At 28.9% G+C, this 17,840-nt stretch overlaps 1 protein-coding gene and 1 long non-coding RNA gene across 6 annotated transcripts in view; one reads left to right on the forward strand and one right to left on the reverse strand.

Annotated features, from left to right (window-relative positions):
- Coq4 (Coenzyme Q4) overlaps positions 1–17,829 on the reverse strand; it is a 33,048-nt gene extending 15,219 nt beyond the window's left edge. For 2 of the 5 annotated variants that reach the window (XM_075366086.1, XM_075366081.1), the window contains exons 1-2: positions 17,684–17,829; positions 4,061–4,310 (exon numbers count right to left, since the gene is read on the reverse strand). In XM_075366086.1, coding sequence (XP_075222201.1) covers positions 4,061–4,310; positions 17,684–17,689 — 256 coding nt within the window. In that variant the 5' untranslated portion in view covers positions 17,690–17,829. Of the gene's footprint in view, positions 1–4,060; positions 4,311–13,330; positions 13,482–16,721; positions 16,938–17,683 lie in introns of all 5 variants that reach the window. The other 3 variants (XM_075366082.1, XM_075366084.1, XM_075366085.1) reach the window with 3 other exon arrangements.
- LOC142324937 (uncharacterized) lies at positions 6,592–13,336 on the forward strand. The gene is made up of 5 exons (XR_012756445.1): positions 6,592–6,668; positions 7,030–7,091; positions 7,193–7,280; positions 11,425–11,567; positions 13,221–13,336. It is a non-coding gene; the product is annotated as an uncharacterized LOC142324937 (long non-coding RNA).
- Positions 17,830–17,840: the final 11 nt, after the last annotated feature.

Genomic DNA, 17,840 nt, shown 5'->3' on the forward strand with positions numbered 1-17,840 from the left:
ATTGGTTACCAAGATATAACCACATCTCCGAATAACTGTGATCTGTCTGATCGAGAGTGTACTTGATGCATGTAAAAGTTAGCAGCCTTCAACCTACCAACAAATACCCTGTTTGAATTTTGAAAATCGGATGATTATTTGCAGATATTATAAGAGCACTCAACTGCACCTCCCAAAACAGCACCCCAGGGGCACCTTGTTTGTTACCAGTTGATGGTGATAATTGGTGTCTAGCCTTGCACAAGGTGCTTGCATCACCTAGTCTAGTCTCACATGCAATCTCCACGGGAAGTCCATCATTATTAAACAGAAACTTTTTACATTTATTTAATATTATTTTATTTTTGATTATTAATTTATTTAAATTCAATTTTTCTCCCTTCCGTATGTTAAATAACTACATATAATATAATAATATATTTCAGCCTCTGCAAGGTACAGAATTAGAGAACACTCTTACCTTAAATTTTTTATGTTCATAAAACATTTTTGGGCCCAAGCCCATCTTCAGTGATATTTTTATTTTAATATTTTTCTTTGTTTACAGTTACACATTAATTTTAGCTTTTTAAATACATACATTTTAGTTTTTACAAACTGTTTGTTAATAAAATTTTACAAAATAAAATGTAAAAAGCTAAAATTAATCTGTAAATGAAAATACAAAAAAATATTAAAATAAAAAATAATACTGAAGATAGGCTTCGGCTCAAAAATGTTTTGATGAACGTAAAAACGTAAAGGTAAGACTGTTCTCTAATTCTGTACTTTGCAAAGGCTGAAAAAATATTATTATATTATATATATAGTTATTTTATTTAACGTAAATTTAATTCTATTATTTTTGTAATATTATTCATTTGATTGATTCAAATCATTCACCTATGCAGTGATAGAGGCTCACAGTACATAGTTCATTAATTCAATTCATTAAAGTTAGTGATTCAACTTGCAAAGTTGTATTTATATATACATATATATAATGTATTTATGGTGTACGTATGTATGTATGTATTCAAAACAATTGAATTTGAACCGTACCACAGTCTATCAAATTTTGACAAACGAATTGACACAAAAAAAGTTTGTGCAAAATTGATCCCAAAAATCCTCATTGTTGAACAAAAAAACAACAGAGTGGAAGTATGCTGTGATTTTCTAGGGCAAATTGAAACTGATCCTAATTTTCTAAAAAAATGTTATTATTGGCAATGAATCTTGGATATTTGAGTACAACCCAGAAACAAAACACCAGAGCAAGGAGTGGCACACTTCAAACTCACCATGTCCTAAAAAAGCAAAAATGAGCAAATCAAAACCACGCTAATGTTTCTTCGACAGTAAGAAGGGCATTGTCCATAAGGAGTTTTTGCCTACAGGACAGACTGTAAATCAATATGTTTACAGAGAAATTCATGAAAGACTGCAAAAAAGAGTTGCTTGTGTGAGAACAGCCATCAAAGATAACTGGATGCTGCGTCATGATAATGTACCTTGTACACTGCATTCTCAATTAATGAGTTTTTGGCAAAGAAAAACATTTCTGTAGTTCCTCAACTACCTTAATCACCTGACTTGAGTCCCTGTGACTTGTTCCTGTTCCTAACTTTAAAAAAACACCTCAAAAGACACCATTTTGGAATAGTGAAAACATTTTAAAAAATGTAACCGACTATCTGAAGGATATTCAGGTTTCTGAGTTCCAACACTGCTATGAAGAGTGGGAAAACAGTTTGAAGCGTTCTGTGGCTTCCCAAGGGAACTATTTCAAAGGTGTTAGAGTCTTATGTATAATTGGATCGTAAATAAAAATTTTTTCTGAACCAGTATCACTACTTTATTTACAGACCTTGTATTTTATTAATTTTTTTTACTATTCTTTGTGGAAGATATTTTTAACTATTTTTTTTTAACAATTACTATTTTATTGTATATTAGTGCAATTTATTATCAAGGTTTTGTATCATTATCTAAAAGTACTGTGTACTGTTCTGCTGTATGATTTGTTGATCATATTTTAAATTTAACAAATTTATAATTTTATTCATCTCTTTATTATTCTAATTATTGGTTTCAGCAGTATATTTTGTTGTATATATTACGTGCTGTAGTAAATGGCTTTTATTCACATAATTTAATTCTGTATGGATGATATTTAAATATGCCACCATTCTGTGTCAATAAGGGTTAGATGAAGAATGAGATTGGGTAAGAAGTGTTGCAATAAGAAAAGACCTAGCATATAAGATGTTAAAAGTACTACAAGAGAGAACAACTGGGTACACAAGTTAATTTGGGTGCTTAAGAGAAAAAGGTGCAAATGAAGGAAAATAAAAAAATGTTTAACTAAAAAATAAAACTGGAAAAACTAGAGGAAGAGCAATAAAGTAATGGTTAGATTGTGTAATAAAGAACCTAAAAAAGAATACCAAAAGTGTAGGAGATACAGAGTTAAATGGAGGAGGCTCTGAACTGCAGCCTGACCCAATAACAAATGAATAAAGGGAAAGGATGATTTTATACTGATGGTGATGCATATTTTTTCTTTAAATGTCTGTAATATTTTCATACACAACCAAAAATCTTATTCAATCATTACTTTCTATTTATAGTGTGTTTTTGTTTTTTTTTTATTAAATAAACTTAATTTATTTTATATAATTAATTATTTTAATTTATACTTACATTTTAATCTATTTTATGTGTGTATGTGTATTGTTGTTTAAAGTTTTACTATACAACATCAACAGACTTCAAATGTACAAAATACTCCTCAGAATATATCTGAACAGGGTACTTATTTAATATGGTTTTCGATTTTTTACAATATATATAAACAAATATAATTTGTAATAAAAACAACATAAATATTTCACATGTTAGAATCAGTTCATTAAATGGTTAAAACAGCAACACGTAATTATCACAAATGTATAAACCCCCATAAGGATTTGAAAGCTTGATAAGTTGTAATGTTCCTGGCACTTTGGCAACAACATTTTGAAATTCCTGGATTGTATTTTTTCTTCATAAACTTTAGTTTTTGAAGTTTCCTCGAAAATAAAAGTTGAATAGGCTTATATCAGAGAATGAGGTGACCAGATTCTTGTTGAAATGCAGTTATTATTCATCTAAAACTTTTATTAAAACTAATTACATGACTAAACACATGACCATGGGTAACTAATTACATGACCTGGTTCCATGACTAATGGAAAAAAAACATCTGATATAAACAATGAAATGAATGTTGTTTTCCAAATGTAGTAACAGAATTCCATTGTCTTCTTTAAACCTGTAAGGTTGAGCACTGAATCTTTATGAAATCATGAACAGTGAATGAATATGTATTTACTTAGATGACAGCAGCTTATAGTGTTTTAATACTGCAACAATGTGTATTTATCTGATGCAAACAGTTGTCACAGACAAATGAACTGGCCTGCTTGGGTATGGACTGGCTCACTTGAGACATAATTACCCTACATAGTAAAATTAATTTAATCTGATTTAATTAAATTAATGATGTACATCCATAACATGAATAAGGCTTATTTATATATTTTTTAAATTAAACTAATCATGGCCTACACTCCAAATACCTGAAAATATGAGTAAGATCTTTTCTCTACTCCAATACAGCCCTTTTTCAGCTGTATTGCTGAATGACACTTATAAGTCTTATAAGACTTATCCAGTAAGTGATTAATAATATATTTAATCTCTAGTATGTCAGTGGATTTTACAATTTTCAATTGTAAATTTAAAAATATTCAAATTTGAAACATTATCAACAAACTAAATTTGACAACAGCAACCAAAACATAGAGCTAATAAATACTCAATCGGATTACATACTAAACTGATCCCCAAACCACTTTCAGATGCATTAACAAAAGAACTACCTACAATATACTGAGAGAAGGAAAAGTCAACAGCTGTGAAAAGATCTTTTAAAAAACATATATCTACAAAATTAGAAAGTAAACCATGATTAATTATTATTTTATGAAGTTAATGAATTCATGTAATTCATTATTAAATAACGAGAAGTACTCACCACCTCTTGCTGGATCTAAAAGAGAAACAAATGAAGATGCTACAGTTAAAGCCATTTTCTGAAACCTTGTAGTTGGTATGTGATTGGTTTTGTAATCATCATAAAACGTATTAACATCACTGATAATAGTAGAAGTACTGTTACTTTGTTTACGACTAACCAAACAGAAATTTAAAAATGCTGTTGCTGTACGACCAACTTGCATTATATTAGTATTAATTAATCCAAAATTATTAATAAAATGTATCATCTGAAAAAAACAATCAAATCACTACTAAATAAAACCTTATGAAATTTTAGTATATGCATATACTTACAAAATTAATTAGCTACATAAACCAAAAAAATATATAAAAATTCTACGAGAGTGAACCGCAATATGTACTTAGGTAACATGTAATAGATTCTACCAAAACTTAGGAAGTATATTTTATGGACTAATGAGCTTTCTTTTACACGGTATGTCTATTAAATAATGAAACTAATACAATAACTCACTTTTATTTTATAAGTATTACAATTTTAATGCTTGTCCCAATTTATACTTCTACATAATGCAGTCTTGTTTTTCCACTGGTCAAAAGTGTGGAATAGTTCAGTTCATGTCAGCTGGTTTGATATATCTACCATTTTCTTCTTTACTGTATCAACTGATTCAAAATGTGTTCATTTAAGCATAGATTTCAGTTTAGAGAAAAGTAAAAGTCAAAAGTCACATAGTACCAAATCTGGCAAATATGGAGTTTGTTTCACTGTAGTAATGTGTTTGTTGGCTAAAAACTGCTTCACAAAAGTGCTATATCAGCAGGTGAATTGTCCTATTTTTCCACAGTTTTGGTTTTTTCTGGCTATTTTTTCCTTATGATAATACATTGTCAAAACTTCCTTATGTTAATACTAGTTCAATTTTGTACCTTCTGGGGCCTATTCTTTCAAAATTTATCTTTGATATTAAAAACACAATGAGCTTTGCTTTGAGTTTGGTCTCACTTTGATGAGCTTTTTCAATTTTGTAAAGTGTTTTCCAATGCACCAACATGTCTCACGATCATACAGGAATAGTTAGGTGAAAAAAGGCTGAATCAGCTTCAAGCACATCTACATAAATTTCCTTGAGGTTTCTTTTTGCTTCAGTTGAGTACCTTGGGGACTATCTCAGCATAAGCTCTTTTTACAATGGAATCCTCTTGTAAAATTTTCAATGCAGTGTCTGTTAATATTCATGGGTTCAAGTACCATTTGGACACTGAGTTTGAGTTAGTAATCTTCTTGAACAATATAGCTATTTTTTTTCTAAATTTTCTTTGCTTCTTCAATTGGAATGCCATATAGTAAATTCATCTTCCATGTTTAAATATTCTTCACATACTCTTTTGTGCCACTTAAAAGACACAAATGAACAAAACATGCGTCCAATCTTCATTAAGCTTCAGCAGCCATTTGAAAACATTGCACTGTTGTTTTTTTTTTTTCAGTTTTATTAACATTTTTAAATTGATATGGTTTATTAAACTTAGCATTATTCTGGCACACATCAGAAAACATAACTGCACCAAATTATGATGCATAATTGATTGAAGAGCCAAGAATGTTGATGTTTGTCATGCAGGTTCAGACCTTAAAAGGTCTCTGTTAAAAAGCTCACAATTAGTTCTCACTTCTTTTTTTACGAGATAAAACACAGTTTGGTTATATAAGAGACATCACATAGTACATGATGATAAACTTATGATGATAACACTCTTAATGATGAACAGTAGTATAGTTACGCCGTTACTGGGACAAGGAACGTTGCCAAACCTAACCTAACCTAACCCAAGGCAAGGTTGCCAAACCTAACCTACGTTGCTAAACCTAATGCAACAGTGTGAAACCTAACCTAAGGGTGAGGTGGCAACACCGCATTTGAACACGCCGCAATAGATTTGGCACCACCACATTTGACAACGTTGCGATACACTTGGCAACGTCGCTTCTGATAACTTCGCGATATACTTGTCAACATAGCATTAGGTTACATTTGGCAACATCAAAAGAATTTCTGTAATTCCCCTTTTTAAGCGCTGGTTTTCCTGCTCACAAGGTAAAATAATAATAATACGTTGTTTATTTTATTATTTTCATTGTTTTCCTGTATAACAGGAAAAAGATAATAATAATTTTAATCATAAAATATAATAATAATTTTAATCATATCTTTTGTAGTACATAAAAATTTCTTTAATTCCCCTTTTCGGTTTTCCTGTTTACCAGAAAAAATATAATAATAATAATAGTTTTAATTTTAAATAATATGTGTAATCATATCATCTTTTGTAGCAAATAAAAATATCTGTAATTCCCCTTTTTGGTTTTCCTGTTTACCAAGAAAAAATATTACTATTAAAAAATAATAATTATAATAATAATAATAGTTTTAATTTAAAACAATATGTTTAATCATATCTTATCTTTTGTAACATATAAAATATCTATTTTATTTTGTGCGGTTTACTTGTTTATCTGTTTTTTACGTCAAGTCCGTCAGTTTTATATAAAAGCAGGCAGAATCTTCATACATTCATAGTGTGTTCTTAGTGCGAACCTGTACGTCAAAACCATTATATAGGTGAGCAAAATACTTTCTTAATAATAATTAGATTTTGAGATTTAAATAATATTTTATAATTTAATGTTAAGATTTAATTCATAATAAGTAAAACCGGGAAGTGGATGACAGTGACTGGGAGTAATCTGACTAAACCCCGACTGATGAAGCTACCGGCATATAGACTAAGGTGAATTTAAATAAATATCTATAATAAACGACTAGCACTAGATAGGGAATCTTGGAGAGCTGCATCAAACCAGTCAAATGACTGAAGACAAAAAAAAAATCTATAATAAAATTGTTTAGCATGTGAATAAATATTAATATATTCGTTTCTTTTTCAGTTTAAATAAAATAAATATATTCGTTTCTTTTTCAGATTAAATTGTTGTTTCAAATTATACTCTTTACGGTGGTATCTTGCATCATCTTATTACAAAGGTAAGCAACCTTTCATTATGAAAATAGTTTAAATATAAATGCATTCACAAAAATAATTACACAATTTATTCACCAAATATATTCCTCATTCTCTTTTCCAGATTAAGTTCATTGCAAAACGGTGTGGAATTTCAAATTATATAACTCTTTTTACGGTGGTGGTCATTCTTGGAACAACTTAATACAAAGGTAAGCAATTTTTCATTATGAACTACTATTCCAGAATAATTACAGATTAATAGGTATTAGTTAATATTTTTGTTTTATTCTTATATATTATGAAATAGTAATATATTATCGTTTTCTTTCTTAGATTAAATTCAATTTAAAAAACGAAAAGATTGGATACTTTATAAACGTAAGCAATCAAAGTGTGTATACAAAAAAGAAATCAATTTACCGTAACTAATATGTACACAGATGATGTTGATGACGGTGATTATGAAATGAAGTATGTGTTGATTGTGCTGGTATTGGTTCTGAGTGTCAAACCGTGTGGGACTTTGTCCCTGATGGTTGTTCTAATTTAGACAGATTATTTGATGTTGATTACTTAGTAGAAATGGTTGTAGATTTCTATTCAGAAGAATGTGAAATGGAAATGGATATAGATGTACCTTATGCAATTAGTGATAACAGAAAATACCATTCCATTTTCGCGGATATTTCATCCACTACACCGTAACGGATGGAGTGGGATTATTTATTATTAAATAGTAAATATTTGAATTTGTAATTTTATTTTATAAGTAATAGTATAATTCAACTTTTACAGATGGAACAAACCCAGCCAATAGTGGATAACGATTTAAATAGTGATAGGTTTTTAACTTATTGACGATGCGCAATTAAGATATAAAATTTTACCAGATATGATGATTTATTATGAAAAACGAAAAGTAATAGCACGGTGGATGCTTCAAGTGTGTATTCTTGAACAGCATTCAGTATTTTATTCCGCTTTGGCTAATTTTGAAAGTATCAGATTTAATGAAAATATTAGAGATAATCAACTGCAATTATTAGCATGTAGTTGTTTGTTGATTGTTTCTAAATATTTTGAAGTTGATCCTATACCGATCCATAAATTAGTTGAATATACGATGACTGCATATTGTCGTAAAGATTTGCAGATATGAGGTTCGAGCGTTAACTGCGTTCTACTGGGGAATAGCAGGTATTACAGCACACCATTTTGTCTATACTATTGCGTCTAAGATGCAGAGCATAATTTTCGAACTGGAGGTGGTCGTGAATAGAACCCATAAACTGATAAATGAATGTTTTGTTGTTTCTTGTTGACTACAGCTTGCTCCTAGAACAAATAACATGAAAAGTATTAGTGATTTACTTATATATCAAATGACTTAATTCGCGCATGAATATAACGAACATCAACTCACCTCTTCGCCCTTTGACGTTGACCAATGCGCAGTTTTGAGACGCACGTTTATATTCCTCAAATGGAACATCATCATCCATCCACTCGAATAATTCAACGACGCACTCTATACATGCCACAGTATCTAACACGCCAGTAAAATAGAACACTGCCTCTAACATATCATCAATTTTAAGCGATTTTACCGGCCAGTGCCTGAATGTGTTACGTAATAGTATATCAAATACATCGCTCACTTTAAAGAATTTGTAACAATCATAAGCTTCTTTGGAGGTATTGCAATCAGGATTGAGTTCGTAGTGCCATAAACAACTGTGAAGAAATATAGTTCTTGATTTGAACACAAAACCGCATTCAACACATAAATATTGTTCTGTGTATTGATAAATACGACATTTCTTCAAATCAGATTTCGATATAGTTAAGTTTCTTCGACTCAGTACCGCAAACGGGACAAACATTTCTCAATTTAATTCTTTTAATGCAATTATTAATTTTATAGATTTCTAATTCGTTTTCCAGTTCCTCTAACCTTTTTTTTAAACGATGCCAATCTCTCACAATATTCATTAACTAAATCAACCTTTTCAGTTTGCGACAACAATTGCAACTGAAACAAAACAACCACGTTTTAAAATTAAAATGAATGAGCGGATATTATTTAAAATATAAAATCGCATAAAGTATATATGTTTACCCTTATTCACGAAGTCTGTTAAAATAATAGTCTCTCTACAGAATGGGCAACGATTTTCCTCCGCTTTCTTTGGTAAATCTCCAAATAACTTTACAACACATTTCCTACATGAATTATGACCGCATGGCATAAATACTATGCTAATTTCATCTTCAAAATAAATTTTACATAATATTCTTTTCTTAACCTCTTCTTCTGTAAGATTTACAAAACTTTCATCATCATCATCATCTTCGTTTTCTATTGTCATTGTTTCATTCTTAACAAAAAAAATAATCTGATCATCTCTTTTTATTACGGGATACATATTATATATTCCATTACTTACTCCACAATCATGCTGAGAAGAAACAGAAGAAAAATGGTAGATACATATTTTATGTATTTGTTTTAAAAAACCATTTACTAAAAAATAAAACAGCGCCGTCACCGCATAACGAACATTTGATTGGCGGTTTTATTTTTTTCTTGCACGACATGCAAATTGGATGACCGCAAATACAGGTTATAAATTTTGCGCAATTAATCCTACAAAATAAACACCTCATCAAATCTATCCCTTTTAATATTGGTCTTTATTTAATATCACTTCTGAAACCGTTACTTATCACTCGATTTAACGAAACGACGATTTTTTTCATCGTAAAAGGATAATATCCAATAAACTATGTAGCGACATTTGCTTGTAAATTTCCAAAAAATATTTTTGTTATTTTTTTTACCTCTACAGGAAAACGGTTCAACTCCATCGATACATTTCTAATATTGCTCACTTTCTTATTTAGCTCACGTGCGACAGACACAAACGTATTACAGTCGTCTCCATTCTGGAAAAAATATAAAAATAGTCATCTCCATTCTGGAAAAAAAAATAAAACTTCATAGTCTCAATAAACTTTACTAGTGAATAAAATCTAAAAAACTGTATTGAAAGAATAGTTACCGAATTATCAACGTTGCTCTCAACCCTAAATTCAATTGTAATAGTGCTCCTCTGTGAGGAAGACTGGGAGGGCGAAATTTCATTCAGTAGAAGCGGTGCAGTTTCCTCTTCTTCTAACGCAGAAGGTGCAAATGATAGCTCACGTTCAGTTACTTGTGACGCAACATACAACAACCTTTCCCATTCCTCTGCTAACCGGTGGTCTTCAGCATTAGCATCATTGTCACTACTAACTGATCTGTTAACAGGCTCGCTGGTCGGTAAGTATTCGTATTTGTATGACTATTGTTAACTTGTCCAAAATAAAGTCCTGTCGTATCAGGTCCTGTCGTTGGGAAGGATGAGTGACTATTAGTATCAAGGCTCGGAGCAGGCGTCAGACTGGCAGCCTCGTCGACTGCATCATTTAATTGTTCATCTGAAGAAAGTTTATCTTGCGACATCTGTTAAAACAATTTCTTTTTCTGAAAATAAATTAAATTGAACAAATAGTAATATTGCATACAATTATTACTGGAATATATCTATAGTTATTGCTAAAATAGAAAAAACGTAGTATCTTTCTAATTATTAATTAGTATTAAAATCTTATTACATTTAAGAACTTTGCTCACCTATGTAAGAAATTTATCATATCACAGAGGTAATTGGTTAGCACTAACAACATGCTGTGAATGTATGAAATTGCTGCCTGCTTTTATATAAAAATGAAAACAATGAGACGTTGCCAAATCTACTGCGGTGTTGCCATATCTCACCCTTAGGTTAGGTTTCACACTGTTGCATTAGGTTTGAAAACGTCGCAGTAGGTTTGACAACGTCTATAATTATTATTTTTTTAATAGTAATATTTTTTTCTTGGTAAACAGGAAAACCGAAAAAGGGACTTATAGAAATTTTTATGTACTACAAAAGATAAGATATGATTAAACATATTATTTAAAATTGAAATTATTATTATTTAAAATTAAAATTATTGTTATCTTTTTTAATAATAATATTTTTTTCTGGTAAGAGGAAAACCGAAAAGGGGAATTACAGAAATTATTACGTACTACAAAAGATAAGATATGATTAAAATTATTATTATTATGTATAACAATTCTGCCTGCTTTTATATAAAACTGACGGACTTGACGTAAAAAACAGATAAACAGGTAAACCGCACAAAATAAAATAGATATTTTATATGCTACAAAAGATAATATATGATTAACATATTGTTTGAAATTAAAACTATTATTATTATAATTATTATTTTTTAATAGTAATATTTTTTCTTGGTAAACAGGAAAACCGAAAATGGGAATTACAGAAATTTTTACGTATTACAAAAGATAAAACATGACTAAAATTATTATTATTATTATGTATAACAATTCTACCTGCTTTTATATAAAAATGACGGACTTGACGTAAAAAACAGATAAGCAGGTAAACCGCACAAAATAAAATAGATATTTTATATGCTACAAAAGATAAGATAGATTAAACATATTTTTTTTAAATTAAAACTATTATTATTATTATTAAAATTATTATTTTTTAATAGTACTATTTTTTCTTGGTAAACAGGAAAACCGGAAAGGGAAATTACAGATATTTTTATTTGCTACAAAAGATAAGATATGATTACACATATTATTTAAAATTAAAACTATTATTATTATTATATTTTTTCTGGTAAACAGGAAAACCGAAAAGGGGAATTAAAGAAATTTTTATGTACTACAAAAGATAAGATATGATTAAAATTATTATCTTTTTCTAGCTAAACAGGAAAATAAAGAATAAAATAAAATTAGAATAATTATTTTTTCCTGCTATACAGGAAAACAATGAAAAGAATAAAATAAACAACGTATTATTATTATTTTACCTTGTGAGCAGGAAAACCAACGCTTAAATAGGGGAATTACAGAAATTCTTTTGATGTTGCCAAATGTAACCTAATGCTACGTTGATAAGTATATCGCGATGTTGACAGAAGCGACGTTGTCAAACGAGACGTTGCCAAATATGTTGCGCCGTTGCCAAATCTATTGCGGTGTTGCCATATCTCACCCTTGGGTAAGGTTTCACACTGTTGCATTAGGTTTGACAACGTAGGTTAGGTTTGGCAACATCGCCTTAGGTTAGGTTTGGCAACCTTGCCTTAGGGGTTAGGTTTGGCAACGTTGCTTGTCCCAGTAACGGCATAACTACTACTATGAACATATTATGTTCAACCAAAGATCAGAAATCCAAGCAAATTCAATGTCATATTATACTGGCCCTTGGCTTTCAAGAGTCCAAAATGTCCAATTTTGAAAATAATAAATCCACTTTGCAATTTTTCCTCAGTAATAGTTTGAAATTAATTATCTAAATACTAGTTGTCACTATAATATAAATGCTTTATGATAACTTTAGAAATAAGTTATTCTTAAATTAAAACAAATTTTTTCCAATAAAATTAACAAATATCACAGTATAATCACACTTGATCATCACAGTTTCTCTTCCAAAGTAAGTATCTCACATACTTTATTTTTATTTACTGTGACCTTGTCAGTAGTAAAGTAACTGGAAAAGCTTCTTTTGCATGAAAAAAGAAGCCAATCATCACAGCATTTTGAAAAAAAGTAGCTATAAAACAAAACACCCGATATGTAACAAAGACAATAGATACGGTATGGAATGCTACTATTTTAATAATAATAATAATGCTTCTTCAGCAGCATTCATGTATATAACATAATCTTAAACGGTACTTTTCAAGAAGATGCCTGCAGCTGATCTGTAGTTAGTTAGTTAGTTGTTAGATGGCCACTAAAAGGAGAAAATAAATAAATAGTACATTTTTTTCTTTTTAAATATATACACTGTATTGTAATATCATTAAAATAATACAATGATAATATAATAATAAAATAAATGTAATAAATAAACCTAAAAGTATAAATGTAATGAAACCCAACTTAACCTATGCTTGCTAGTCAAGGTTAGCGAGCGTAGGTTAAGTTTGGTTATATTATATTTGTAATTATATTTATTTATTTTATAAAGTTGGATTATAATTTTAATCTATTTATTTTCTCCTTTCAGTGGCGCCATCTAACTACTAACTACAACAGACTAACTATACATCGACTGTGAGCATCTTCTTGAAAAGTACCTGTTTAACTAGGTATTAATTTGTGTTGATTCTTTAGTACCTCTTTAACTGGTTATTAGTTTGTGTTGATTCTTTATTATAATCTTCAACTGACGTGAACAAGTTTAAAACAACAACACAGTCTGCTGAATGAATACATTGTAAACACAACTAATATACTAACAAAACAGTTTTAAAATTCATCCCTGACACTGAAAATAACATCAAAAAATCCATTATTGATAGACACAATCACACATGGCTGACAGCCTAATTTGTTCTAACCACAAAACTAAATATACATATATAATAAACTAGACATTGACAATATATTCAAACAGAAATTAATCACATACTAGTTGAATAGCATTACAATATACATAAAATAACACTTTCAAAATACTGAATCTGCAAAGATACTGAAACATAACACTTTCAAGATACTGAAACATAACACTTTCAAAATACTGAAACTATTCCTTTCAAAGGACCTTTGGGAACTAGTTTTCAGATCTTTTCCTTATCAGTAGTGCTGTTGTTATGGTGCATCTTAAAATGGTTGGTAAATATCTTAAATATATAATCAAAACATAAAAATAAACAAAATATTTTATCAATGTTGTAGTTTATTTGCTGTTCATTAACTATATTATTTTTGTTAAATTTTGGGTGTTTATGTGTTTGGATTATATTTAAGGTGGTATTTTTAGAGTGAATTTTTTAACAATTTTAAATCACATAAAACCCGACTGAAATCAAAAATGGTATCTCTATAAATACAATGGGAAACTGATTATCTGAACACCAAATTTCTGATGTCATATCTGAACTGCTTTTACAGAGTGTTTCTAAAATGGTGGGTTGGCTATACTTTTTTGGATTCCACTTGTAAAACTAAACAAAAGATATCCTTAGAAAAATGGCAACTTCTCCTTAGTTCTTCCCTTATATGCCATTTTGTTATTTTTATATAAAAATTTATATCTCAAGTTCAGATAGATCAATCACATTAATATTTTGTAAGCAAATTTGTAATAAAGTTTTAAAATTAAGAAAAATCAGGACTTAAATATCTTTGCAAATTACAAAATGGCGGCCATTTTTATTTTTCAATCCATTACAACTACATAAATATGTTTTATCAAAGTGTATGTTATTTGCTAAAATATTAAGCCTTTTATTTTGAACAAAATGACATTTTATTTTTTTTTAAATCGTAACATACATTTTTATAAAACTTATATTAATGTTGTTATGGATTGAAAAATAAAAATGGCCGCCATTTTGTAATTTGCAAAGATATTTAAGTACCAATTTTTTTCTAATTTAAAAAATGTATTACAAATACGCTTACATAATGTTAATGTGATTCCTCTATCCGAACTTGAGATATAAATTTTTATATAGAAATAACAAAATGGCGTATAGGAGGAGAAATTGCTATTTTTTCTAAGGATATTTTTTGTTTGGTTTTACAAGTAGAATCCGAAAAAGTATAGCCAGCCGACCAATTTAGAAACACTCTGTATGCAGAACTAGTTTTAAAAAAATCAATACACTATTTAAAAAATCTAAAATACTATTCAAGTAAAGCTTTGCTTCCACAGGAAATGTATTTTTATTGATATTTGTTTTTACTGGGGTTTTTAATGGATTTTTTTTTGGTTTTGTGTAGCATAAAACATGTAGATTTCAGTATTTGTTAAACTAATTATAACATTAACTTCTGAAATGATTAATGGAAACAATTAATTGATCATGCATGAAATATATTATAATGACTTAACATCTTGGGCTGTCACAAAAAAGGCTCACGAATACTTTTGTCTATCACTATGGACTGACAAAAAGAATATGATTCTACATAGATTCTATGATTCAATGATGATCTTGGATCATCATTGATCTATGTGATCTTGGAGCTCATAAATGAGCATCAATATTAAAGAAAGTAAAGATTACAAATTGGTTTTTTAAGAGAAATAGAGTTTTTAGAGGTGTATTCTGAAACATGCTTTACTATGTCAAACAGCTACAGTAAATGTATTACTGTGTGTATTTTATTACATTGTACACTTGTTCTGAGTATTTTTTTAAATATTTCTGAAGTGCATTACATTTGTATTTATTGTATTTCATTTTTTGTATCGTTAAGTACATGGTAACTACTATACAAAAAGTAGCAGGGCATCTGTAAAAAATCATTATACCACTTATAAAAAACTCATACATAAACAAGAAACAATTCTTAAAAAAAAAAATCTAAATATACAACTGCACGGTTGCACTATTTGATATACCAGTGGTTACATTAATGAACTTATACAAGAAATTATATACACATACTGAAAGCGACAGTGATAAAACACAACATTCACTATTATTTTAAACAACTGAAATCATAATATTAATACAACTTATAATAAAGCAAAAGTATTTAATAATAAATATTGACTAAATAAATAAATATTTTACTCTGATCAAAAAATAAAAATACACTATATAGACTGCTGCAGCATTTGCTGAATTGATCAAGGAAAACCATGATAAAACTTTAATCATGGTAGCAGTATCACAAAATACACAATCATTTAAAATAAAAAATTGAGTTGATTAAAACACATTATTTGTTTAAAGAAATATGAAATAATATTAACATGAATTCATGAAGATAGTAAACATAAATAAATATCTACAAAATAATTCACAATTCAATAGGCAATGATGAAAATTATTGCATACATATTTTATGTACGCCCACTGGGCTGGTCAAGTGGTTAACTCATCATCACAAATCAGTGGTTTAACAGATGATTTTCAAGTCAAAGGTTCTGAGGTTCAAATCCTAGTAAGACTTAGTTGCGCTTATATGTATTTTAATAATAGACAGTGGATACCAGTGTATTTTTGTGGTTGGAGTTCAATTAACCACACAGCTAACAAATGGTGGGCCTGGGTCTGTACAAGACTACACCTCATTTACATGTCACACATATCATCCATCATCCTCATCTCATTTGATCATGGGGGGGTTGCTTACTGTTCATTAATTGAATGGATTACAACGTACACATTAGGAAAATAAAATATTTTATGTATACTTTGAAAAATATGCAAAAATTATTCAAGGTTTTTTTTTTGAAATTTGTATTATTTAATAATTCCTCAACAGATTAATATTGTTTCTGTAAAATTATTTTTTTTTAATTGTGCTTTAAATAAACAGTTGGGAAGGTTTGTTAAATGGTGGTAATTTATTAAAAATAGCAATGGAAGCATAATAAGGCTCTTTCTCATAAGCCAAACTATTGTATGTTAAGTTGTAGAAAACAGCACAGTTGTCTAGCTGAATGGTGGTAGATATTGTTTTTAAGAATAAATGACTACTCTTTTAAGCAAAGATTGCAAATTTATACTAAACTAGTCCTACCAAAGGTTTACTCATTGCTTACCTCCTGGCTGAAAAATATCTACAACACTTTGAATATTCTCATATATTTCACAACGAAAGAACAACACAATGGTGAACATCTTAACTTGCAATGATATGTTGTATTAAGTCATCACATGATAATGTACAAAAATGCATTTAAAAAAGCCAATTCAATTGTACATTTTTCTTGTGTCAGTGTAGCCACATACATGATAATTAAATACTAAAATGATACCTAATGACAAAAAATATGATACAAATCATATATAAAAAATTGTCAACAGTTACAGAAAAATATTTAAGTAATACATAAAAATAATTATGATTGTTGCTTTTGAAACGATTAATAAAATTCACAAGACAAAAGACCACATAACACAATAAAGGACCCACTCGTAAGCAAAGTAGAATATACATGTACAGAACAAATCATATGAATGTTCACCCTCAAATACAGGAAAGCATACAAGCGTTACACACATACAAAATTTTGCAAATCACTGCATTAAATAGAGTACAAATAACAACTGTGACATGTGAATTTCACATAGCACACAAATAAATTTACAATAAAGTTATAGTAATCACACAAAAACTCACATAATCTGATCACTTACTCATTGGGCTTTCTATCCACCTTAAGGTGAAATAATGCCATTTTAATACCTGAGGAAAGGACTAGATTATAGTCCTGAAAGTTATTTCTTGAAGAATGTTTTAGATTTTCAGTTACTAGGTCATAAAACCTAATTAATTCTATAAAAGTGTAACTTAAGAACATAATCATATCTTCATTACTCAATACAAAATATGATTAAGTTACACGAAAAAAAAGGTGATTATAATAGTTATTTTTTGTTATTAGAGAATCCAAACAAAGTTACAAATTACATTTATATTTAAATTCAGACTATTTCACAATTATTTGTATATTAATATTAGTATTAGTAGAGTATAAAACAAGCATTAGTTTCTACTTACTTGCATAATTAGTTATCCCTAGATCGAAAAAATTAATCTACTGAAGTATATAGTAAATATAATCACATAAGTAATTTAAAATCACAATTAACAATAACATTACTTTTTAAGCATTAATACAAAAATTAAGATTGAGGTTAGGATATTAAGAAATACA

Source organism: Lycorma delicatula, chromosome 5, assembly GCF_047948215.1.
Source record: "Lycorma delicatula isolate Av1 chromosome 5, ASM4794821v1, whole genome shotgun sequence".
NCBI lineage: Eukaryota > Metazoa > Arthropoda > Insecta > Hemiptera > Fulgoridae > Lycorma > Lycorma delicatula.